Source organism: Sorex fumeus, unplaced genomic scaffold (genome assembly GCF_029834395.1).
Source record: "Sorex fumeus unplaced genomic scaffold, SorFum_2.1 ptg000043l, whole genome shotgun sequence".
NCBI lineage: Eukaryota > Metazoa > Chordata > Mammalia > Eulipotyphla > Soricidae > Sorex > Sorex fumeus.
Window position 1 is genome coordinate 34490074 of NW_026606100.1, and position 26016 is coordinate 34516089.

Consider the following 26016-nt stretch of genomic DNA (forward strand, 5'->3'; position numbering starts at 1 on the left):
TCCTTCCTTCCTTCCTTCCTTCCTTCCTTCCTCTATCACTCTCTCTCTTTCTCTCTCTTCCTCTATTTATCTCTTTCTTTCATTCTTGCTTTCTTGATTTCTTGTTTTCTTGCTTTCTTTCTTATTTTTGTTTTTTGGGCCACACCCAGCTATGCTCAGAGTTTATTCCGGACTCTGCACTCAGCAATCATTCCTGTTAAGATCAGGGGAACATATAGGATGCCAGGGATTGAACTGTATTGGCCTCTTGGCAGGCACTCAGGCCCTTTGTCACCCATTTCTTTTAGTAATAATATTTATGAATTACTTCCACAAGTATTTGTGTTTATTTTGTATTTTATTAAGTCACCATAATTTACAAAGTTGTTTCTAATTGAATTTCAGGCATACAATGTTCCAACACCAATTCATAACCAGTGTTAATTTTCCTTCATCATTGTACCCAATTTCATTCCCATCTATCCCTGTGTCTTCCTCAACAGGCACATTTTTAGGATTGGTTAAAGTTTGATCTCATGCTTTCAATTTTTTTGAGTCTATGGCCCAGATATATAGATATACCCCTGTATGCCATTTTTTTATTGTTGGTCCTGTGATTTTGCCTTTTTGGGATTTGAGAAAGGGTGTTTTGAAATGTGATGAACTAATGCCTTTCTGCTTTCATACACACTCCATATTCAAGTTTTAATTTTTCCCCCCTCACACCCATTCTCTTGTAAGGCTATTTCCTCCTCTCCCTCTGGAATTCTTTATTTGACCTTGTTTGAATCCTTTTCCATTTCTGTTCATTCTCCTCTTAGATGTGAAAGGGAGACCAGAATGCACTGATCTAGGGCCAAGTGAGTTGTACTTTTGTAGGAGGATGAGATAATGTTTGTTTGATTTCCAACATTATTCCTAATGACTAGATTTCTTTTCACCTTTGTTAGGGACTGTGTTTGGGAGAACTTATCCTTTTGGCTAGGGCCAGCTCCTACTCATTCATTATGACTCAGCCTGTGGCCCAGTGCCAATGCATCAAACTGACCTCTCCTTTCTGTGAGTTCTCTCAGTACTCCTCTTCCTCCGATAGTATAGCTGTCCCTATGTTGGGTTGTGCTCACCTTTTGGCAGGTTTATTTTCCTATCCAGATTTTTAGTATCTGGATATCAGAGAACTCTGAATTCTTCATCACTATATACTCACATATGTTACATATGTTGCTACATGTTACACATGCTAGGTGCTCAATTAATACTGAACCTATTAGCACTATAGCACTGTCCTTCCGTTGTTCATCGATTTGCTCGAGCAGGCCCAGTGATGTCTCCATTTTGAGATTTGTTGTTACTGTGTTTGGCATATCAAATACGTCACGGGGAGCTTGCCAGGCTTTGCTGTGCGGGCTGGAGTGATAGCACAGCCAGTAGGACGTTTCCTTTACAAGCTGCTGACCAGGCCTACCCGGTTTGATTCCTCCATCCCTCTTGGAGTGCCCGGCAAGCTACTGAGAGTATCTTGCCCACACTGAACATATTAATGAGAGAAATGTTTTTTGTTACTTGATTACAGGGAATATTTTCAAAAATCCACAAAATCAGTTATTTACTTTATTGTGACCAATGTCAAATGATAAGAAACTTAATGCAAAGATGATGCATCTTATCATTCAGACTCTTAGAAATGGGATAGGAAAGCACTTTGGGTCAGGCTATGAGAAAAAAAAATAGTCGTGAACTCATGGCTGCTTCTCCTGGAAGGGAGCATAAAATGAAGCCCTCATAACCCTGCCACCAGACTCCACGCCAGGCTGTTTTCACTCGGGACATGAGGGTGTGTGAGAGCCCTCCCCACCTCAAGGGACCCAGCCCTGGCAGCTGACCTCCACAATCCAGCCGCCGCCATGCTCTAGGTTGTTTTCCACACACTTGGGCTGAGCCTCACATATGAGTGAACATAATTCTGGACACATCCTAAGACACTCCCCACTCATTTTCCATAATTACCGCACCGTATTTGATGAGGTTCAGACAGTAGGCAACAAATTATAGAGCAATATATACATGCCTGACTGGCAACACCTGTAAAAGTGATTAGAGGCTGCCCCAAAAGCCTCCATCCCTCTCAGATAGCCCAGCAATCTACCAAGAGTATCCTGCCCGCCTGGCAAGCTACCCATGGCATACTCGATATGCCAAAAACAGTAACAATGATGGTCCTCATTTCCCTGACCCTGAAAGAGCCCCCAATACACCACTGGGCTATACTAGCACATGACAGGGATGAATGGAGACATTACTGGTGCCTCCTTGAGCAATCGATGAACAATGGGATGACAGTGATACAGTGATACAGTGATGAGAAAAAATATGGGACACCTAGTAAAATTTTAATTTTAGGTAAATAATGTTTGCTTTAGAAAAAGTACATATCCCTAATATTTCTCAGGACATATATACATAAAATATTATTATTAATATTATTATTATTATTATTATTAGGTTTGGGGACCACACCCTGCTGTTCTGCAAGGCTTACTCCTCTGTGCTATGAGATTACTCCTGGAAGGACTCAGGGAACTCTTTGTGGTGCGAAAGATTGAACCCCAATTTGCTGTGTGGCAAGAGACATACCTATGCACTTGACAGTAAAATACAATGCCTGTCAAGTTGACACAGGGTGTGAAGTAGGGTTACGATGGGGAGGGATCTCAGAGCACTTCTGGAGGGAAGGTGACATTGATATAGGAATTGGTATTGATTAATTGTATGGCTAAAACCTAACTATCAGTAACTTTGTAAATTGTGGCTCTTTAATAAAGTTTTTTTAATTTTAAAAGGATAGTTTTTTAAATCTGAAATTGGGTTTCTTGGATTTTGTATTCTTTTAAATTGTTATATCTACCAGCCCTGATTCTCAGTTGAATTGTCCCCCTGTGGCCTCCCCCGTCGCCAACCACTACTACCTGCATTGCCCCTGTTGTCTACAACAAGTGGTTCTATGTTGACACTTATGCTTAGGTTACCCTATCAGGGACTTCAAACAAACATCTAGCCACCTGGACCAAGATGTGTTGTTCCATTTACAGTACCTGCGATATCTTGTTGGTCATGGAAAATGGTAGATTCCTATAGGGAGCTGCCTTTTCAGGTTCCTGGAAACAGTCACAGCTCTCTACTGTATCAGAGCCCCTGTTGAGCCAAGGAACTGCGTAGCCCCTTCCCATGGAGGCTGAGCATGCTGCACTTGACTCTCCAGTCTAATGGTTCACTGTCATCTCCCAAGCAGTTCTACAACACCAATGTATTTTCCTTAAGGTTTAGAGCTGCCTGGAATATACTTTTTTTGAATTCTAGTGTCTATCAAAAATAAGAAAACAAAAGATAACCTGAGAACTCCATGTTTCAGTAGAAATATGGAAAAAATGGCTAATCAAATAAACCCATCTTGTCTTGTGTAGCAAAAAATAAGCTAATGTCTAAAGAATCCAAAGCACCTGGACATTTCTCAGGCCTCCCTCCCATTGTCCCACTAGGACTTGAGGCTTCTATGTAATTGAATTTAGTTATCATAAAAGGCCCTCCCGTTGTTCATCGATTTGCTCGAGTGGGCCCAGTAACGTCTCCATTGGAGATTTTGTTGTTACTGTGTTTGGCATATCGAATACATCACGGGTGGCTTGCCAGGCTCTGCCGTGTGGGCAAGATACTCTCGGTAGCTTGCCGGGCTCTCCAAGAGGGTCAGAGGAATCGAACTCGGGTCGGCCATGTTGGCTGCGTGCAAGGCAAACGCCCTACCGCTGTGCTATCGCTCCAGCACACATAATTTACTAAGTTTTTTTGCAATTTTTTTTTCAGACATATAATGTTCTCCCCACAATCTGCCTACCCATGGCCTTATACATCTACCAGTTACCTCAGGATCCCTCCCACCTCCATTAAACTGTTAAGAGCTCTGAGTTTGTGTATTGACAGGTCCTACACCAAAGCATGGAGCTTTGCTCTTAATAACATTCTATCAATTATTTGTTAAAGTTAAAGAATAAGTGACTTCCTTTGAGTAAGTCAATAGAAGAAGAAGAAACCACTACAGAAAAAAATCTAAAAGTAAGAAAGAAAACTGGGGACTGGAGTGATAGTACAGCAGGTAGGGCATTTGCCTTGTCCTCGACAAACCCTGGTTCAATTCCCAGCATCATATATGTTCCCCTGGGTACGACCAGGAGTAAGTCCTGAGTACAGAGTCAGGAGTAACTGCTGAGCATCACTAGGTCTGACCCAAAAAGTAAAAAAAAAAGAAAAAGAAAGAAAGAGGAAAGGAAGGAAGGAAGGAAGGAAGGAAGGAAGGAAGGAAGGAAGAGAAAGAAATAAAGAAAGAAAGAAAGAAAGAAAGAAAGAAAGAAAGAAAGAAAGAAAGAAAAGCAAGCAAGCTGGTGCCTTCTGCAATAGAATGGTTTGACTAGATGAATGCCTATGTCATTCATCTTTATCTTTATAAGGATACCTATGGGATACATACCTTATAACTCCTGAGGGTCAAAGGGACGGCTATGGAGGATGCCAACTCTTGTTTGGGTAATGAGAGCTTTGGGAAACATTGGGTGGGATTAGTTTCCATTAGTATCAAGAAAGAGATTTTTTTTTTTTTGCTTTTTGGGTCACACCCGATGATGCACAGGGGTTACTCCTGGATCTTCACTTAGGAATTACTCCTGGTGGTGCTCGAGGGACCATATGGGATGCTGGGAATTGAACCCGGGTTGGCTGCGGGCAAGGCAAATGCCCTACCTTCTGTGCTATCGCTCCAGCCCCAAGAAAGATATTTAAAAAAATTTTTTTTGTAAGAAAGAGCCAAATGGCATGTTGGAAAGGATTCCATTCTTTCTACCACAAATATTGTCACAACTAGAGGTTCCTCCCTGAAGCCCTATATAACCTGGCCAAGCCTCCTGCTGTATCTGTGCTACCATGGAAATCCATGCAGAGACTCTTATTTTGAGCATAAACTAGATTCACTTTTATAGAAAGATTACAATAACCTTAACTGCCATAGATTTTTAAGAAAAAAAATTAGAACAGTAACATGCTAAGTTGAATTTGTGTACATAGGAGAATTTAATATCAAGGCATGTCCAAACTAGCTTTCCCTCTTAAAAGAATCTGAAATGAACACACAAACCTCCCATCAAATGTATATTTTTCCTCCTCTTATTACATTGTTTTTTATCTTATGATTTTTATGAATTCAGTTTTTCCTTTAGAAAATATCCTGAGTGTGTGGTGAAAGTGTGTCACTGTCACTGTTCTCCCATTGCTCATCAATTTGCTCGAGCCAGCCCAGTAACATTGTGAGACTTGTTACTGGGTTTGGCGTATCGAATATGTCATGGGTAGCTTGCCAGGCTTTGCCGTGCGGGCAAGATACTCTCAGTAGCTTGCCGGGCTCTCCGAGAGGGGCAGAGGAATCGAACTCCGGTCCGCTGAGTCGGCCTCATGCAAGGCAAACACCCTATCCTCTGTGCTATCGCTCCAGCTCATGAAAGTGTGTAACACAGAGTAATGGAGGTAAACAAGAGCTTTTAACCATAGGTTCAATTCTCTGACAATGCCCCAGCCTTCCTATTCCTCGTGATTGGTATGAGATATCTGTTTTCACTTTCCAGGACTGCCCAGACAAACTACCAGAAAGTAGGTGCCTTCAAGCATTTAGGAGTTTATTGTCCAACAATTATGAGTCTTGAAAGGCAAAGCAGGTGCTGCCAGAATCATGCTCCTGGCAAATGCTGTAAGGGTGTTCTTCCATGCATCTCTTAACTTTAGGTGATTTGCCAGTAGCCTCCTTGAATCCCCTTGGCTTATGGATGCTTTATTGCCATTTTTTGCCTTCACATGGGATTCTTCCTAAATGTCTTTACGTCTTTCCTGTATGTCTCTTTGTAAGCATGAATTTCTCCCTTGGATGCTCTCAGAGTTATGGGCCCCAAAGCTCGTGGGCTCTCCACAGAACAGAAATGTTACTAAGGCAAAATGAAAAAGTCAGTTGTATTATTAATAGTTTTTGAACTGTGCCTAGTAAGAATGCCAGGACAGGTTCTCCAGACTGGATATCCAAAAGATGTTTCAGAACCTTTTTTAAGGAGCAAAAGCGGGAGAGAAATGATATCTAAACTTGTTGACATAGGGGAGAGGAAGTTGGCTATACAGTTTCAGTAGACAGAACATACATATTCATTGGTCCCATGTCTCTTTAGCATGTTAAATATCTAACCTGGGTGTGATTTTTCAGTTGAATATGCAATGAGTTGGAAATGATGGGTCCACACCAAAATTCAGCTGTTTGAGTCCAGATCCTTCTGCTGAGTTAACACCTGTGGCTCACACTTGAGCATGGTTTAATTAATACAGTGGCAGAAACAGTGTCAGTGTGTTTTTATTCATGCTTCCTCTGAATCCCTTTTGAGTTTATAAATAAAGCCACAGGCTTTGTGGTTGTGGCAGAGCTAGGATTCTGAAAAACTTTCCTATTCTATTTCATCAGCAGTATTGTATCAGGGCACACCCCAATTTTACTTTCACTTATTATATCTGCAAATACCTTCTTTCTAACTGAGGCCATGCTCTGAAATACTGGGGGTGAGACTTTAACATATCTTTGTTCTGGGGAAATGCAATTCAACTCATAACCTAATGCTCTCATATTCTTCTTTGAACTTAAGCTTTTTAGATAAAAACCTGTGCTTCTTCCTGTGAATGTTTCATTGATTAAATTGCCTCTGTAGTTCTTCACATCACAGATACTTTTCACTGACAGGCTGATGAAATTAGGGAGCTAAGAACAGAATCAATAAGGAAAAGAGTGTATGTTCTTTCATATTTTTCCAGCTGTCCTAGTGATTCATTTGTGCCTGTGTGAGTGCTTGTGTGTGTTGCTAATTAATATGTACTTGTTAGGAGAAAGGAGATCATGACAGATGATGAATAAAAGGGAGGAAAAGATATGGATTATTCTTGGCTAAAAGCTGAAGAATAATATCCTATAGGAAAAGGGCCTGAGGAGATCGATCTAGAGGAGAATCTGGTATCAGATGTGTAGCCTAATCTAAAGGAAAGATCATTTAAAAGGTTAGCAAACACATTGTTAATAAATATTTTTGACTTGCCATTGGTTTATAATACTAGTTAAATAAAGATTAACCCCTTAGTTTTGTGTACATTCCTCATCACATCCATCCACCTAAATTCTAGTGTGAGTCACACCATCAAAATAAACACACTATACTGTTTTCCTTCTTTGTTTATCCTTTCTCTCTGGCAATCATATGATTTATTTATTGTAATACTTTACTTTTGTAGAAAACACATTTTTTTTGCATAACACCCGGCAATGCACAGGGATTACTCCTTGTTCATACACTCAGGAATTATCCTAGCGGTGCTTAGGGGACCATATGGGATGCTGGGAATCGAACCCAGGTCAGCCGCATGCAAGGCAAATGCCCTACTGCTGTGCTATGACTCTAGCCCCTAGAAAACACTTTTAGTATACATGAAATACATCAAATTGGAGCCATGTAGGATTATATAAATACCATTTTGGTAAATATTTTCCTTGTCCAATGAAGGATCCACCACTATGTAGATACACTGTAGCACTGTACCACTGTCCTCCCGTTGTTCATCGATTTGCTTCAGCGGGCCCAGTAAAGTCTCCATTGTGAGACTTGTTACTATGTTTGGAATGTATGATACAGTTTTGTCAAATACTGTTTTGTAAAATATACCACATTACTTTGTCTAATTCCAACTCTCCTAATAAAAATCGAAATTTATGTCCTTAGCTTTTAAAGAGCTAATTTAAGATATACATGCACATATTATATTAATGCTATCATAAAATCTATGTAAAATGTAGACATGTTTTACTACCCTAATATATATTAATTTTGAAGAAATGAAAACAAAGAAAATTTATAAAAGCATATATAGTTTACCTATAATCCCATAAGTAAGAAGCATTACTGATATTTTTTAATTATTCTATTTCAAGTTTCTGCAGTCCTTTAAATCAAATTGATAAACACAGGTATAAATATATTTCTAAATAAATAACACATCAGGAGTATTTTAACATCATTAAACAATCTTTTAAATATCATTAACTGATATTTTCAGTTACAAAAATAAATCATTTTCACAATAATTTTAACAATCAGAATAATCAAAAAGAGAAAGTCACAATAGCCTTTATCTCTTACCATTGCAGAGATAACCAGTACTAATATTATGACACCTACTACCTGGCCGTATAATTGTCTGCAGTTCTGATTTCCACACTTCAGGGCATTTTCAACCCTTTACCTCTGCACTTAGTTCAGGGCTTAGAACGTAGTCGTTGCTTGATACACTTGAGTGAGAGAAGAAATGATACAAATGTATGAAGAGACTGCAAATATTTGTTTCAGACTCAGCAAGTTAGCAGATTGAGAGACAAGGTAGCTAACCAAAGTCCCTTAATGAATAGGAGACGGCTCTTTCTGTTCGTCTGAATCAGCCTGTAGGAAGAGAATTCAATTTAATTTTTGTCCCATCAGTCAAACTGAAGAGCTGAAAAAGCAAAACCAGAGATAGGGGAGGCAGGAGGTGGAACAGGCATGGGCGAGATCAGCATCTGATCTCTTGTTCCTTCTTGGCTGGGAAAAGCATGAGAAGAGACAGCCATGCTTCTTCTCCCAGGGGCAAGTCCCAGCAGGTGCTAAGGTAGATGACATCCTGCCACTACCAGGGGTGTCTATGATGGAACGACTAATAACTTTCCCAGGGATTGAGACTCCAACAGTTAGTGTGACCTCTGTAGCTTGTCCCTGACCTATATCTAGAGTTTGCAGTGGAGGAAGAAACAATTATGCTGGAATTTCTTTGAAAGACTTTGGAACTCTTTTGGCTCTGATTGGAATTAGGACAGACAGAGAATCTATCTTTGGGTAATAGAAAGCTCCAGTATCTTAATTGGGAAACATGTATCTCAAATCTGAGCATTTGTCCTTAAGACACCTGCCATGAAAAGGAGAGTGATCCATTTCTTAAATCCCTGCATGGAAAATTCAGTCCTTGCAATCAAGTGTGCCTAAAAATGGTTTTCCAAGTTGAAAGGTTCAGTTTTCACACACTTCTTTATTCTCCCCTCTCCCTCCTTCAATATAAATATGGATAATGATGGATTTCGTAGAAGCATTCAGAAATTGATGGATGGAGAGACAAAAAATGGAAAGATAACCCCCACCTCTTTTGGTTCCATCTATGTCATCACAACTCTCTTCTTCTAAAGTCTCTCCTGTTAATCAATCAAATACTTTGACTATGTTGATATCATTGCTCTAATTGTGTCCTCTCCCAACTAAAATCTCTACCCACCCTCTCTCCTACACTCTATCTCTAAAATCTTACCTTGAGATCTCTTTCTTACCCTCACCCAATTTATACCTTTGGTATGGAATATTGATATGTATATCTAAGGGTCAGGAAGCAGTTCCATTTTTTTGCTTCCTGAAAAGTAGAGTGTGATTATGTTTACTTAATAATTTACGGGTATAAGGATAGCATAGGTTTATTTACCAAGTTTCTGAATTGAGAAAGTATAATAATAATCGCAGGACTAGGAGTAATGGGCAATAGTTATATATATTTTTTCATGCTCAGATAGGAGACATATACTGTATTGTTTAACGTTCATGTACTGAGAGACCCATGTGGATAAATACCATGAGAATTTGTTTAGAGTAGAAATGTGATAAACTATATCAGTACTGGCATTCTTTTCTATTTGTAACTTTTTTTTAAGGCTCAAAACCACGTGAAAGCACATCATCTATTACTATTATTCGATTATCAACAAGATTCATAAATCATACTTTTTATACTTAATTTAAAATAGACCCTCATGTTGCTAGGCAGTCCCTTAGACATATACTGCTCGTTCCCTTATGTGATTCAAAGTAATCACACTCTACATGCCATTAGCAAATGTAGAGTCTGACTCTGTTATCTGTTTGGTATTTTATGTTTCAAAAGCCCTGGAACTCTTCTGGAATGTTTTGTGTTTCATAAATTGCTATTCATTCTTATCTGTCTTTTAAAATGATTGCTTTTAGCACCACCTACTTAGTAAACTTTTTAACCATATTCAAAAATCAAAAACACAACTATATAATGTCAATAAATTTAAAATGTATAACTATATGTTATTCTATGATAAGCTCTCAATTGAAACAAAATATGAGTGAGTTGAGATGGTAAACAAATGAGAAGCTACAGTGGTCAGAAAAGGTTTGTATAACAGACACACTTAAGCTGACCCAATATGGAGGGACAATTTTTCCTTATGTGTCAGAGTGACTTTGCCCTTGACATATGAAACTCCATGGCACTCTTAATGAGCCTCATATAGCATTGAAGATCCCATTTCATTTAGAAACAGTGAAAGATAAAAAAAGAAAGAACACGATATTTCACATATAATGTTGACTTAGATACCAGAGGATGAGCATTTCACATATAATCTCATTTCCCCTATAGTATATCGACTTGATCATTATCTTCATCTCCACCAGTGTCATAAACATAATAGTGTGTCTAACAAATATTTTGTTTTTGGTTTATGTGCCACACCTAGATGTGCTCAGATAATACACCTGGGTCAGTGCTCAGGGATAACTCCAGTCATTGCTCAGGGTCCATATGGGGTACTGGGTATGAAACTTACCTATATGCAAGGCGAGTGCCTCACCAACCTTATTATTGCTCTAACCCCAATAATTTTAAGTAAATGTTGCTAAACTATTTTAGATGTAGTTAAGGCATATAGAAATTTTAAAAAGTCATAATTTTACTAAATATTTTACCCCCAAATAGAGCAATATATGGAATTATAAATGTGTTTGTACTATGTTTAAAAATGTCAGTTAACTGAATATGTACAGAGTACCTACTTGGTGCAAGTAGGCACTATGATAAGCATGGCGCAGTCAAATACTTTTTTTTATCATTATGAAATCATTGCTATCATGGTGTCATAGGCTCCTGGTGGATTGGAATCTTTATCTGCTGGGGGAAGACATATGTAGTTATGCTAACTATGATCTTGATGCTTACATTATATTATTTTTGTTGTTTTGCAGCTTTACAGTTCCATGGACTTCGGAAGACGATGGCAACTTGTGCATGAACGCATCACGCCTAACAGATTTTACTGGTAAGCCACATCTGCAACCTCACCAAGATCTCAAATATAGAATTATCAGGCAACATAGGCAATACTTGACATCTTTGTCACTTCAGTACTTGAGGCCACACATATTCTAACTCGTTACTACTCAAAGTGTGGTTCACAGATCAGTAGCATTAAATAACCCCTGGAAGCTTATGGAAAATCCCCAGCAAGACTTACTGAGCATCTTATAAGACATGTGCCTTCATGTGGCTGGTTATTTCTCTGGCACTGCATATGGTCCCTGGAGAACTGCCAGGAATTATTATTGAGGACAGAGTCAGTGTGAATCCTTAGCACTACCAGGTGTGGCCCTAAAACAACAACAACAACAAAAAACAACAAAACCTTATTGTTCCAGAATATGCATTTAGCATGTCCCTTGGTGATTTAATGTGCACATACAAGTTGTAGAAGTACTAGAGAACACCACAAGAAGCTCATGGTTCTAGTGCTTACTTTGGTGTGAGCTAATCTTTTCAAAGTGGTAGGTAGTCCATTCCATGTCCTCTAAATGTCTTCAATCCCTTTAAAAAAGACATAGGTGGTCTATAAAAATAGGGGTGGGGCTGGAGCCATAGCACAAGGGCAGGGCATTTGCCTAGCACATGGCCGACCCAGGTTTGATTCCCAGCATCTCATATGGTCCCCTGAGCACCACCAGGAGTAATTCCTGAGTGCAGAGCTAGGAGTAACCCCTGTGCATTGCTAGGTGTGACTCAAAAGGCAAAAAAAAAAATGGCATGCTGTGTATGTGAAGGGAATGACAGCCACAAGTACCTTCTACATGTCTACATTCACAGAAACATCACTGAAAGCAAAGAATTCTTCAGCAGGTTCTCTCTGCATATGCAAAGCTGAAGAATGTAAAATAGTCTCCAAAGCATGCTATAAAAATCGACTGTATTTCATTGTATGCAGTTCTGAGTACTGGAGATAAAGTAGTGTTAGGAGTGTTGTTCTCAAATCAACACTTGCACTATCCATGGTTATTTTACCTTTTCACACTAATTAATATTTGGTTTGGATTTGAAACTATTAAGATTTTTCGATAGACTAGGAAAGAAAAAAAAAGAGTATTTACTTCTCTGCTATTCTAGTTGTAAAACTACATCCATTTGTTTATGGAGTAGTTTCTCAGTATGCCGTTACTCAGAAGTGTCTCAAAAAGAAAGGCGGGGGAAATGCCTTTGCTATTTCTGGAACAAACTTTTGAGTTGGTAAGGCAGTTGGCAGACTCGAAGGTCAAGTTGATGGAGAAGGAAAGTACAATAGACTGGATAAGCCTTGTCATCATTTTGGAAGGAAATTAAATTAAGTGGATGAGGGGCAGCATTTTCCTATCTTTTGTAAGAGCAAGAAGAGAATGTTCCAGCTGTCATCCGCTCTCCCCTTTCTTTGTGTAGCAAAAAGAATAAATCCCCAGATCCTGATAATTGTGTTTCATCTCTCCTCTACTCTAAGCCTCTTTCATATGTGCCCCATGGGGAAATATAAAAGTTAGTACCCGTGCTGGCTAGCCAAGTGGTAGCTGAGAATTCCATTTTTGTAATTATCACTTCTCCGTTTCTGATGTATAATTGCCATAATTATTCTTTTAGGTGTCATAGGAGTCACGGAGGAAGAGCTCATTTTCCATAGACTTTCGTTCCTCCCCATGATAGAATCCAAGGCTGTCTAAAGCTCTAAACCACTTCTGTTGAATAGCAATGTGCAGTATGAGCTGGGAGTAACGAAATTCACCTTCCTCCTTGAGGAAAAGCAAAAGATCTGGTTGTCTGTGAGGAGAACATCTTTGGCTAAGGCAGGTTCTTATAAGCTGTGGTTTTTAATCAATATTTATTGATAACAACATTCTCATCAGCACTAACAGGTTATTGGAAAGCACAGATAGAAGCATTCAGACACTTGACACTTGATAATGTCATTTCTTCATTTCAGATTTATAATTTTTAATTATTCATTAAATACTCAGCTAACATTTCATGATACATAAGTGATTTGTCATTTAAGACATACATTTTGATCTGATACATTGCTAGATTGCTTGCTTGTGAACCTCTGGTAATAATCATATAGTTCTAATTTACTGCTTTTATTTCCACATAAAAGCCTAACTTTTTTTCTGTTCTATGTTGAGTCATACTCTTTATTAAGCAGTAAGAACAAAACATTAAAATGGCTTCTTTAGGAGAGATGGACCATAGTGAAGTGATATGAGGGGTGGGAAGAGAGGGGGAGATATTTGAGAAGATACCAAAGGCACCACCGTCTTTGAAATGAAAGATGATGTGAAGGAAGGTGTATGGTGGTCTGAAGATAAAAAGAACATATGGCCCAGAACTAATCTTATCTGAATAGTGCTGTGATTTATAAAGTAGAAATTTGCAAATGTCTAGGTATAGATGTTTTGTGAATGTCAGGTTTCTTCTTCATGCCAGCTCAATTAGCAGAAAGTGGTATCCTAGAGGAGACTTATGGGAAGACATGGTGACCTAGAAATGACCTCTGCCTGAGACCAAAGGATGAATGGACCACACACATAAATGCTTCTCATTTTCTTTCTCATCTTTGGTGGTCACCATTGTACTGACTGTGAAAGTGGGTTAAGAAATTTAAACAACTCTCATTATTACCTAGTTACTCCATCATTCTGTACCATGCCAATGGATTTAGGTAGAGAATAGGACTCAATATTCATTGTATCAATAATAAAAACTCTAGCAGAGATATTTTTTGTGAATTCCTAATGTTCTAAACCTACTAAGAGAGATGCCTTATGACACAACCAACAATCATGGGCCCATAAAGAAAAACAACTGACTTGAAAACTCCATGCTTGTCACCTTTTGTTCATTTTTTACAGGGAAATGACCAGGCCTTTCTGTTGCTCCCATGCGTCACCCCAACAGCTGCATTTATTATGATTTCCAGGGAGAGCAAACAGTAGAGGAAGCAAGTGTCCTGACATCTTCTAGTCTGTGTTTTGGTGGAGCTGTTGTGGGAGGGAATTATTTTTGTTTTTTCTTTCTTAAATACCCTACTGGGCTGCAAATTAATGCATTTCTATGCTTCTGGGGGATATTTAACAGCAGGCACATTTTGTGGCCCAGATATGGTTTTCTTTGCATAATCAATGTGAATTGCTATTGGGTTTGCTAGTTACATCCATGAACTCTCAACCCTCCCTAGATATCACTCCTTTTATTCCAGAAGGTCCCAAGCATTCTAGGTCTTGGCTGAGTTTTCTGTGTAAGTAAATTATTTTTGAGTGCCTTTGGTCTTGGAGGACATTTGTTTGTATAGTACTGTGAAAGAGAAAAGTGTCTTTAATGTTTCTTCCTTATCAACTTCACATTAATTATTCTCTAAAAAGTTTGACTCTCTTTTCCCGTCTTGGCTATCACTAATGGAGAACACTGATCATCTCTGTGATCTGTGATCCAAAAATACCATGAATTTCAGGAACTTAAAATATTATCCTTATCTGTAGTATTTGGATTGAAATATGGACTGGATTTGATAGTTCAGAGATTCTTCAAGAAGTCTCAACAAAAGTGGTAGAAGTTCTAGAACAGCTTACTTACTTTTTTTTTAGGTTATGATTTTGAACTTTATTTTATTTTATTTTTCAAATTTTTATTAGTGAAACACCATGAGGTACAGTTGTAGACTTACAAATTTTTGTGCTTGGGTTTCAGTCATACAATGATCAAGTACCCATCCCTCCACCAGAGCCCATTTTCCACCACCACAGGTCCAAGTATCCCTCCCACTCCCTATCCCCTCCATCCCACCCTGCCTCTGTGGCAGGGCATTCCCTTTTGTTCTCTCTCTCTCCTTTTGGGTGTTGTAGAACAGCTTATTTTCAAAGGTGCAGGGAGAGTCTCTTAAGGACTGCTTTTCAGAACTTTCCTAGCAGACTGCTCAGGGACTTGTGGATAAGGAATAGTTAGTATAGGTTTCAACCATTGTACTTTGCTCGAGTTGCTTTACTCTTATTTCTAGTGACAGGTGTATCTTCAGCTACTCTGCTTTTTACAAAAACATCACAAGAGAGGTAAAAATGATAATGCAAAATATCTTGCCTCTTGTGTGAATCTTTATCTACTAAAGGTTCTAGAAAAATGGCTTCCAAAGGAGAAAGGAAAGACATGTAGAGAAAGATAGATAGATAGATAGATAGATAGAGAGAGAGAGAGAGAGAGAGAGAGAGAGAGAGCCAACTGAAATACATTTCAATTCAACTTTCCTTTATGATCTGTTACTGTTCTTATTTTTTTCCCTAGTTTTTCTTTTGTGTGCATTTGCTCTGCTATTAAAGCCAAGATGTTTTCCATGTAAATTTGTATAGTCTACCTGTCTAACCTGTTAAATGTTCTAGGGTAGTTTTATGTATTATAAAATATTCATTATCATCTTTTAAAATTACCTATGCAACCTGTCATTATGTAAAGATACATATTTTCTGTTTTGTTTTTATTGGATTTTGAAAAATCAGAGTTTTCCTATTATTTAAAAGAATTATTTGATATTCTATGATACTTATCTAATATTTAGAGTTGTTTTCTTAGGCTAGAATCTTTGCAACAAAAATTGATTGTGCTTTGTTTAAGTATAATTAGAGTGTCACATTTAAACAGTAGGATCCAAATTCCATGCTGAAAGAATTTCAAGTTAGTGTAGCTTTGTATTGAACATCTAAAAAAGTTTTTATTTTATTAAAGTATCATGATTCACAAAGTTATTCACAGTTAAGTTTTAGACATACAACAATCCAGCACCAATTCTACCACCAGTGTCAACTTCCCTCTGCTAGTGTTCCCAGATTCCCACCCCCTCCCCTCACCCCCAGTCTGCCATCTTGACAGGTACCTTTTTAAGTTTAGTTGTTAAAATTTAAGTCTGGACAATGCAATGAAGCATTATATCACACAGAAAATATTTCTAAAACTTCTTTGTCCATATGTCTTCCCAAAGTCTTGATAAATGTGCCAGGTAATTTGTAATTTCTTCTACTTACATGGATTCTAAAACTATTATCAAAGAGATTTTATCCTCCTCACTTCTTTTAAATGGTCCTCCACTAGACATCTATTTAGTATCTAGTATCCCAAAGTACTATTTCTTAGTTCTTCTTGTTGTCTGCTACTCTTAACCCAACCCTATCCAATCAATGTAATATTCCTTAGAAACATATCCCTTAAAACATGAAGGAGAGTAAATTGTTAATTGTTGGATTTAATATTTTTGTATAGTCAATATTAAAAGCATACATTTATTAACTGTCACTCAGAATATTAATATTATGTTAATATTAAATATTTTAAACTCAAAACATTCAATTATGCATTTCAACATATGCCATATGGAATGATATTTGATACATATTTATTTCTTGTGTCTGTCCTCAGGAGACCATATTACTGTATAGTGATTTCTCTGAATTTATGCTTAATGTAGTGACATTATTTCTAGTAAATGAAAATAGTAGAGATTATGAGCAGTTACTTTGAGTTTTGGTTACAAAATGGCTATGGATGGGGGCTGGAGTGATAGCATAGCCAATAGGGTGTTTGCCTTGTACGTGACCGACCCGAGTTCGATTCCCAGCATCCCATATGGTCCCCTGAACACTGCCAGGAGTAATTCCTGAGTGCAGAGCCAGGAGTATCGCCTGTGCAATGCCGGGTGTGACCCAAAAAGCGAAAAAAAAAAACCCAACAAGCAAAATGGCTATGGTTTTCACTTTAGGAGCATTCTTTTGTTTGGTGGAAGCACTCAAGGGAGGGTTCATGTGACAGGATACTAAGAAAGGTCTCCAGCTAATAGTAAGGAACTGGTGGCCTGGGTCTACTGAGGAACTCCAGAATCCTGCAACAGTAAAGTGAGAAAACCTTGAATTAGATTCTTCTCTATTCATGCTTCATATAAGACTCCTGTCCTGGTCAAAACTTTCAGTTGGATCCTTGAAAGAAACTTTGAGGCAGGGGTAGTGTGGTTCAGTGGTAGAGCTCTACCTTGCATATGTTTTGTGATAGATACATACATATGTGTGTGCACAGAGAGAGAGAGTGAGAGAGAGAGCAAGAGAGAGAGAGAACAGAAAAAGAGAGGGAGAGATATTTTGAGCTTTTTAGGCAATAGAACCAATTTGATGATGATTTGTTATGCAGAAATAGCAAGCAAATACACTTATTCATAAATGTTAATTTTACCTACTTATTTTTGAACATAACTCCTTCAGTTGTAGATCACTTCTCTTTACTTTTATCTGCCCCATATATTGCGTTTTACCTATTGTTTAGGTCTCACATTATTAGGTCTACCTGGTATTGATGGTTTATTGAGGGGTTGATGGTTGAGTAATAGATCTCGGAGCTTTATCATCAGCCTGAATGAGACTCTTTTAGTACAATGAGGTTGTTTGACTTTGTTTTACTTTACTCCCTTTTCTGTTCTGCTATGTTATTCTATATTTTTATTGTAATATTGCATTTTTGGGAACATTGTTAACGTGTGAATGTATATATATGTATTCATATGTGAGTGTACATGAGCCAATTGTGTGCATGCCAATTTAGAAAAAAATGCTCATTTCACTTAAAGCATGAACATTTTCTGTGTCTGGTTCCTATAGTTACTCATTTCAGCCTGAAGTGGTAGTGGGAGTGGAGGATATAGAGTAGAGGAGTAGGAAGTGAAAGGGGCGAATTATTACTTTAGATACAAGGCTGGATGAACTCTCTTGAACCTTTACCTCAATTTCAATCATGTTCATCTTACTAGATCTGGAATGTATCCTGTGTTTTGCTTCAAAATTAGTTTCTTCTATTTAGCCAGAAACTCATTTAATCCCTAGACTATGATTCCAGAGGAACCTCATGAGGAGTTATCCTTAGGTTGTTAATACATTGTCTATGACAGAGACGGAGTTAAGGTACAGACAGAATGAATGAAGATTGCTTCCTGGAAAATCAAGGTCTTTTCAAACAAAGTTAACATTATGGGCTGAATTTTTGAAGCAGCCTCTAAATGTGCATCTACAATTTTGCAATCTTGGTCATTTGCAATGTCAAGTAATGGGATTTAGCCATCGACCTGATAGAAAGGATCAGATTTAGAGGCCCTTTGCAAACTAGAGTATGCCTCAAATAATATTTAATTCAACCCTTCCTTACATTTTTGAAATGGTACAGCAATTTAAAAGTACATTACATTCAAAATAATGCATGCAGGGTCAGGAAGGGAGATGGGAAAGCTCAGCTTTCAGAAACTTGTTTCTGCTTTGCTGGTGGGAGCCAGCCGTGCTGTTATGTCTGGTTGTATCTGGGCCTTGGAAAGCTTCTTAAAGCTAAGAGCAAGATGCAGTACTCAAAAGCTACACATGGTAGTCATCCAGGGCCCCAAAGAACTCAGAGGGTTTCCCTCTTTAGAGGCAATCAAGATACAGTGGATTTTCGTGATATGTCCATTTAGCACAGCTGGATTAAATGAGGGGAATAAGGAACTATATATAACTGTGTAATTAATGACTACAATAAAGGTCATATTTGGGCTGCCTTGGGAAATAGGAAAACGTTTGTGTGTGCTAAAAATGTGAACAATTGAACTGTTGGAGTTTTCCTGAAACTCTTTGCAGGTTGCCCATTATCTGAAGAATGAGCAGAGTAAATTCACTGGTAGAGGGGACTTGCTCAACAGCCACGTGAGAATTGGAGCTTCAGAGAGAATTCTAGAGGGAAAAGAAAAAGGAGGATATTGAGCTGAGACGCCAAGAGAAAAGTGACAAACTAAAGGCCTGAAGGCTTTTTAAATGCAGGTTGGATATAGGGTTGCAGGCAGGAGAAATCCTTTTTCTCAAGAAGAAATCAAGGAGTATTCTGTTCCAGTTTAAGCATGAAGTGTCGATTAGGCAGCTGACGCTGCTGAAACAAGCTACCATAAACTGATAGCTTGAACAGCAGAAATGTATTTCCAAACATTTCTGTTGTCTGTCAGTGTGAGATCATGCCAGCAGGGTGAGTTTCTGGTGAGAGCTCATGTCCTTAGCAGATTGCTGCCTGCACTAGGTCTTCATCTGGTAATGAGGGAGAGCAAGCAACCTGGGATCTGCTCAATGTATTAAAGTTCCATCGTGATGGAAACCCTCCCTGATAACCTCATCTATACTGAACCTACCTTCTCATGTCTTCATCTACTAATGCCATTTTATTCAGACTTGGAACTCCAGCATTTGAATTTGAGGTGGGTACACAACTTAGGCCAGAACAAGAAAAGAAAGGAAATGCAAACTTCCTTGAGAAACTTTCATGAAAATGAGTTACCAAGCCAAAATGTTCTAAGACTATGGGAAAAGATAGAATGCCAATGCCAAAAGTAATTTTAAAAACACATACTTCTTTTATGATTGCAGATAAAATGCAAGCTTGTTACAGACATTTAAAGAACAAGAAAGAAAAAAATTGCATTTCAATGCCCAGAAAATACCACTTAAAAAAGTCAAGCACATCTTTATAAATGTACATAATATAGCGTAAATGAACATGTATTTAAGTTTTTTTTAATCACAACAGAAATCATGCTGTTTATAAAATTTCATGTCTTCATAAAATATATTTGGACATTTTCTCATGCCATCTTCTATACTTCCTCTATATTTTCTAAACATAATTCAAAGTTTGCATTATATTCTCATTGGTTGATATTTAATAACTATATCACTCTAATAATTAACATTGATCCTTGCTACAAATATTTATTATTAAAGATATAGAGTATTTTTTAAGACACTGAAGCAATTATTTGTCTAATTTCTGGTTGTTAGTCATTTTCAAATTCTATTGAAATACTATCAAAATTATACATATAATCATGTAAAAATGTTGTCTGGAAAGTTTATTATCAGTTTCTATTCCAATTACTGAAATGTCATTCCAGTACACTCCATAAAATTTTAATTAAAAAAATCTAATTTAATATGCAAAACTGGGTTTTCCTTGTTCTAATTTGCATTTCTTGTCAGATCGGTGAGTTTGGACCCGTTTCATGTACTAGCTATTGTAGTTCTTTTATATGACCATCTGTTATGCCGCTTCTTTATTATGCATTCTTCACCTGGTTCCTCATTTTGTTTTAGTATTGTCTCCAGTTTGCTTTTTAGCTTTTAATTGCCTTATGATTTTTAACATACTTTACAGATGAAATTTTGATCAAACCATTTTATTTTTCATTATTATTTCCTTTATTACTTCCTGATCATATAGAACCCTCATCCTGTGATCATTTATTTACTAGAGATTTGTAATTTGTAATATTGCTTGATTACTAGTATGCTATATAAGATTTAACATATAAAACAATATGTTATATAATATATGAGGTATAAAATATCCAATTGTATATGATATAACATATACCATTTAATATATCTCATATAACATATACTATAAAATAAACTAGTACTGTAGCACTGTCCTCCCATTGTTCATTGATTTGCTCGAGTGAGTACCAATCATGTCTCCATTGCGAGACTTGTTACTGTTTTTGGCATATTGAATACGCTATAGGGAGCTTATCAGGCTCTGCCATGCAGGCGGAATACTCTCGGTAGCTTTCCAGCCTCTACAAGAGGGACGGAGGAATCGAACCCGGGTCGGCCGCATGCAAGGCAAACACCCTACCTGCTGTGCTATCGCTTTAGCCCATAAAATAAACATATACCACAAAATATGGGAACATTTTGGAACATCAGAGAGATAGCAGTTAGAGCATTTGCTTTGCACATGACTGACCCAAGTGCAGTGCCCTATACCCCATATGGTCCCCTGAGCACTGCCACGGGTGATCCCTGATCCCAGACCCAGGAGTAAGAGCCTGAAACATTCTATGTTATGCTACTGGTAGCTCATGGTCATGGTCAAGATCCTCCCATTGTTCATCGATTTGCTTGAGCGAGTCCAGTAACATCTCCATTGTGACAACTGTTACTGTGTTTGGCATATAAAATATATGCTATGGGTAGCTTGCCAGGCTTTGCCGTGCGGGTGAGATACTCTAAGTAGCTTGCTGGGCTCTCCGAGAGGGGTGGAGGAATCGAACTCAGTTTGGCTATATTAGCTGCAAATGCCCTACCGCTGTGCTATTGCTCCAGCCCACTGGTAGCTCATATATATATATATATATATATATATATATATATATATATACACACACACACATATATATATATATATTTGCTTTTGGGGTCACACCTGGCGATGCTCAGGGGTTACTCCTGGCTCTGCACTCAGGAATTACTCCTGGCGGTGCTCGGGGGACCATGTGGGATGCTGGGAATCAAACCCTGGTTGGCCGCGTACAAGGCAAATGCCCTACCTGCTGTACTATCGCTCTAGACCCTGGTTTCTCATATTAATCTCATATTAATAGTTGTCTGTTTCAACCAGTGACTATAATTATTTAAATTTGTGAATTATGTATTATTTTAATTTAATAATTTATCTATGTAATGCATATATTTATATTATAGTTCATAAAGTTTCTAATTTTTGTTGGATAAAATTTAATGAACTTTTTCCACTTAATTCTTCCTCTATATCTGTTTCTCTGATAGAAAAGTGGTCATAAGTATGTAACATAAGATAGAACACATACAATATTATGTTATATAACATGTATAAGCTATATAACATATAAAATACAATATATTAAATAGAATATGTTATATCATAGCAGATATGATATAGCTATACTATATAACTATACTATATTCAGTTAAAATTAAAAAGGTTGACAAGTATATCTTGTACTTATCAACTTTTTTCATTTTAACTGAATCAACCAGTCCTCCGTGATCTGAACAAAACTTCCCTGTACTTAATTATTGTTTGAACACGTTATATTATCTAGTTGGGAAAATCTCCTCTCTTAAAAGAACATAAAAATAAAACGGAATAGAAACCCTGGATCTTTTTTTTCTAAAATATTTTTGACTTATCATACTCATTCATCCTTTTAAATGAATTTGGAGTCACTTTATCATGATCTAGATTATATACCGCCTACCCTTCAACCCACAAAGCAACTGGTATGACTATTGATTATAATTACAGCAAGCATGTAAATTCATATGGAAAGAACTGAATCTTTTTCATCGTTCAATTTTTATTTTTGGCCCCATGGTTTGTTGCTTTATTTCATTTCTGTGTCTTCTCTAGTAAAGTTTATAGTGTTTCTCCTAGCAATCCTGCTCATTTCTAGTTAATGTTACTTGTGGGAATTTTTACTTTTGAAGCTACTGGTGAGTAAAGATATTTGTCTCACAGCATCTTGCATGTGTGAACTGCATAACAATAAGATGTGTTTCTAATTTGACTAAATGCATGTATTTTTTATAGAAGTCCCAATATTCTATACCTCTAAAAGGATATGTTTCTTAAGAAACTTTAGAAATCAAGAGAATGTAATTCTGTGCAGAGACTTATTCCTGTGGGGAATTGGGGGATATAAACATGAAGAGAGATGTGACTGCATGCTGTGCCATCTCAGGCACTTGAACTTCACTGCATGTCAGATGCCTGCCCTTCCCTCCCCAAGTCAGAAGAGACATTAGCCATCTACTTTGTTGCCAGTGCTCACTGCTCTCTGCCTGTCCTTTGAGCCTGGCACATAGGAAGTACCTAATAAAAACTGAATATAAAACAATAATAACAATATTGCTTATGAAAGATTAATTAGGACAAATGAACATCTTCATTAATTTAGTGACAGTGTTCATCTAGAATCTTTTTAAATTAAGCAAGATTGAGTGTGTCTGAATATTCCCCCCTACAAATACACACACACAGACACACACAGACACACACCCACACAGACACACTAACAGTCTCATTGCCTAAGAGTTTGTATTGTTTGTATTTATGATCTGTTTTTCCAGCTCTCAGCTTATGTCTGATTATTATACTTGCTAAAACTATATTTAGAGAAAAATATTGCTATCTTGATGTTAATAAAGTTAAATAAGATTACCAAGACCGAAAACTAAAGATTGTGTTGTATCAGATCATATGTGCTTTAACAGATGTGATGAAAATGTTGAGACAAACCTAGGCAGATTGCTGAGGGACTATGGCCAGAAATGGAAAACACAAAACACCAGAAGAATATTAGGTAAATATTCAGATTGCTCTGAATGAAGGGCCGAAGATGATCTGATTTTCCTAGCAATGGCTTATTGGAGAATGTAGGATTTGACAATCATGATAATTGTGTCGAAGTGACAAGTAAGAAAGATGAGTTAGGTTTTGGGGGGAAGGGAGAATAATCAGAGCAGAACTTGGGTTATGGTTTGTATGCATATGTATATCAGTTAGCAGATCCTCTAAAACAGAAATTCCCATTCCAGGGACCATGACTCCCAACATATTCCAAGGAGGCCACTGGTGAAAATCTTGTAAATAGGGAAACCATGGACAAGAGTAAGGGGTAGAGTAGTAGGACCAGGGTACCCAGGAAGGGAACAAGACAGAAGAGGGCCGCAGTCAGAATAAGCTGAAAAACACAACTCTAAAATAAGTTGTCTCATCATCAGAACTTCACCTTTGGGCTGGAGAATTCTTTACATTGGAGGAGGTTTAGCTGAATCCCTGCTCTCTGCTCCATAAATGCTCACAGCTGTCCTCCCAGAAATGTCTCCCTGAGATTCAAAGACTGCCAAACATTCTCTGAAAAGGAACATAACCTCTCTCTCATCTTTGGAAATCTCTATGCTAGAAAATTAGAACTCGCATATTGAGAAGCAATGAGAAATGAAGCTAGGGACATAGGCTAGATTCAGATAAGGCAGGGCCTCCATTACCAGGTAAAGTTTAGGCTTGTCTTTCTGGGTAATGGAGGCATTCATCTTTTGTGCAGGGGAGTGACATGATATTCATGTTTTATGAAGATTTATTAACATGTGGCACTTTCCTTGAGATGCTCAAGTGCATTTCCATGCAACTCTGCCAATAGATGAGCTACTGATTTTTTCTCATGACTGATTCAAATCTTCTAAAGCACGCTATTCTCAAATTCCATTCTTCAATAAAACTTCATGAATTTGCTAGCTCTTAAAATGTATAGTTAGTATGTGTGCTTATATGATACATTTTTGTTTATGCTTTGACAAAACAGCATTAAATATTTTATTAAATTGGGGATTAAATACTTTAGCACAATACTTATTATTTTTATACTCATGAAAGCCATTTCCCACCAAATTTTAGTAATATTAGCAGCATGTTTTATGTTCCTACTCACATCATACAATGAACCTAAAAATGTTCTCTGCCTGTCTACATAGTATCCATAAGGTCCACTGTCACGGCTACAGAATTCTTCACTACAATATGACACCCTCTATACCACTGAAGAATAGGGGTACAAAGAACTGACATGTTATCAGCTCTACTAATTAATTACTCCATAGGTGCCCTTTGCTGTTGCAAGCTCCAGGATGTGTTGAAAAATTGTCCATATATCATGCACAGAGGTGAATATAAGGAGTTGAGTGATCAGGTTTCTGATCCTCCCATTTTCCCCCCCAGAAAGTGGGAGAACTACTCAAATTATAATTATATTTATAATTATATATTTTCTATACTAGATTTTTACATTAGATTACTATTAAATAATGTCTTCAACTTCCTTGATCTAAAATGGTATTTTTAGTTTACATCTGCTGCATAGACAGATTATCTTTCTGTCTTTGGGGCACTCAGAGATTCCTGGTGGTTTTCTGCTTAGACCACTCTGAATTAGCCAGTTTTTGAGGAAAGACCCTGTTTAAATGGTTGATTTTTTTTCCCAAATGGCTTAAGTCATTTTCTTAATGCGGATGATGTTTTAACACTGGCCTCACCACATTTTGTTGGGAGGATAATCATCCACACGCACATAAGGTGATTTTGGGATATTAAGTACTTATTCATAGAACTAAGTATGAGAGAGGATGGCAGACTCCAGTGACTATATTGGAAGAAATAGGTTCTACATGGTGGCAAATGCCATTGAGGATTATTTATTCACCCCTGAGTTTGTTTTGTTCAGAGATGCCCCCAACAAAAAATCCTTTTAGACATTTAGCAGTTTCCGGTAGTTTTCCTGCTGTGCACATATTTGTATATTTCTGAATCTAGCAACCAGTCTCCTGCCTTGATCCCCTTGTCTTAGAAATACAATCAAGGAGGACATTTTGATTCAAGAACCTGGGCTGTTTCTCCTCAAGTCTCACAAATTAGTACACTTGTTCACCCTCACCCTCCCTCCCCAGGCCCCTTATTTACATTTGCTCTTTGGAAAGACAGCTTGGATGATGAATCTTCTCAACCCTTTGCATTTCCTGCTGGCCGACATGTCATAGTCAGTCATTCTCCAGCCTTCCCTGAACAGGGTTGAAGAGGAACTGTGAAGTAATTTCATTGGACTGTGCATGTACATAGTAGAGGCAGAAAGAGAGAGAGAGAAGAAAGAGGAAGGGAAGAGAGGGAGAGAGAGAGAGAGAGAGAGAGAGAGAGAGAGAGAGAGAGAGAGAGAGAGAGAGAGAAAACACCCCTGGGGAATCCCTTCTCTGCCCACTCAGCACTTGGGATGGATGTGAGGAAACTGAAGCATTGAAAAGGTCAGACTGTGGAGCCAGTATGATCTATAAAAATCACCAGAGTATGCGATAATTGCCAAGGCGTCAGGCCAAGTGCAAGTACACTGGGGGGGTTTAAAATGGGGCAGCATGTACT

At 37.8% G+C, this 26016-nt stretch overlaps 1 protein-coding gene across 1 annotated transcript in view; it reads left to right on the top strand.

Annotated features, from left to right (window-relative positions):
* The window catches only part of SORCS3 (sortilin related VPS10 domain containing receptor 3), a 638571-nt gene that overhangs the window by 393120 nt on the left and 219435 nt on the right, over nt 1–26016 (top strand). Inside the window, exon 5 of the mRNA XM_056120660.1 lies at nt 11154–11227. Coding sequence (XP_055976635.1) covers nt 11154–11227 — 74 coding nt within the window. The remainder of the gene's footprint in view (nt 1–11153; nt 11228–26016) is intronic.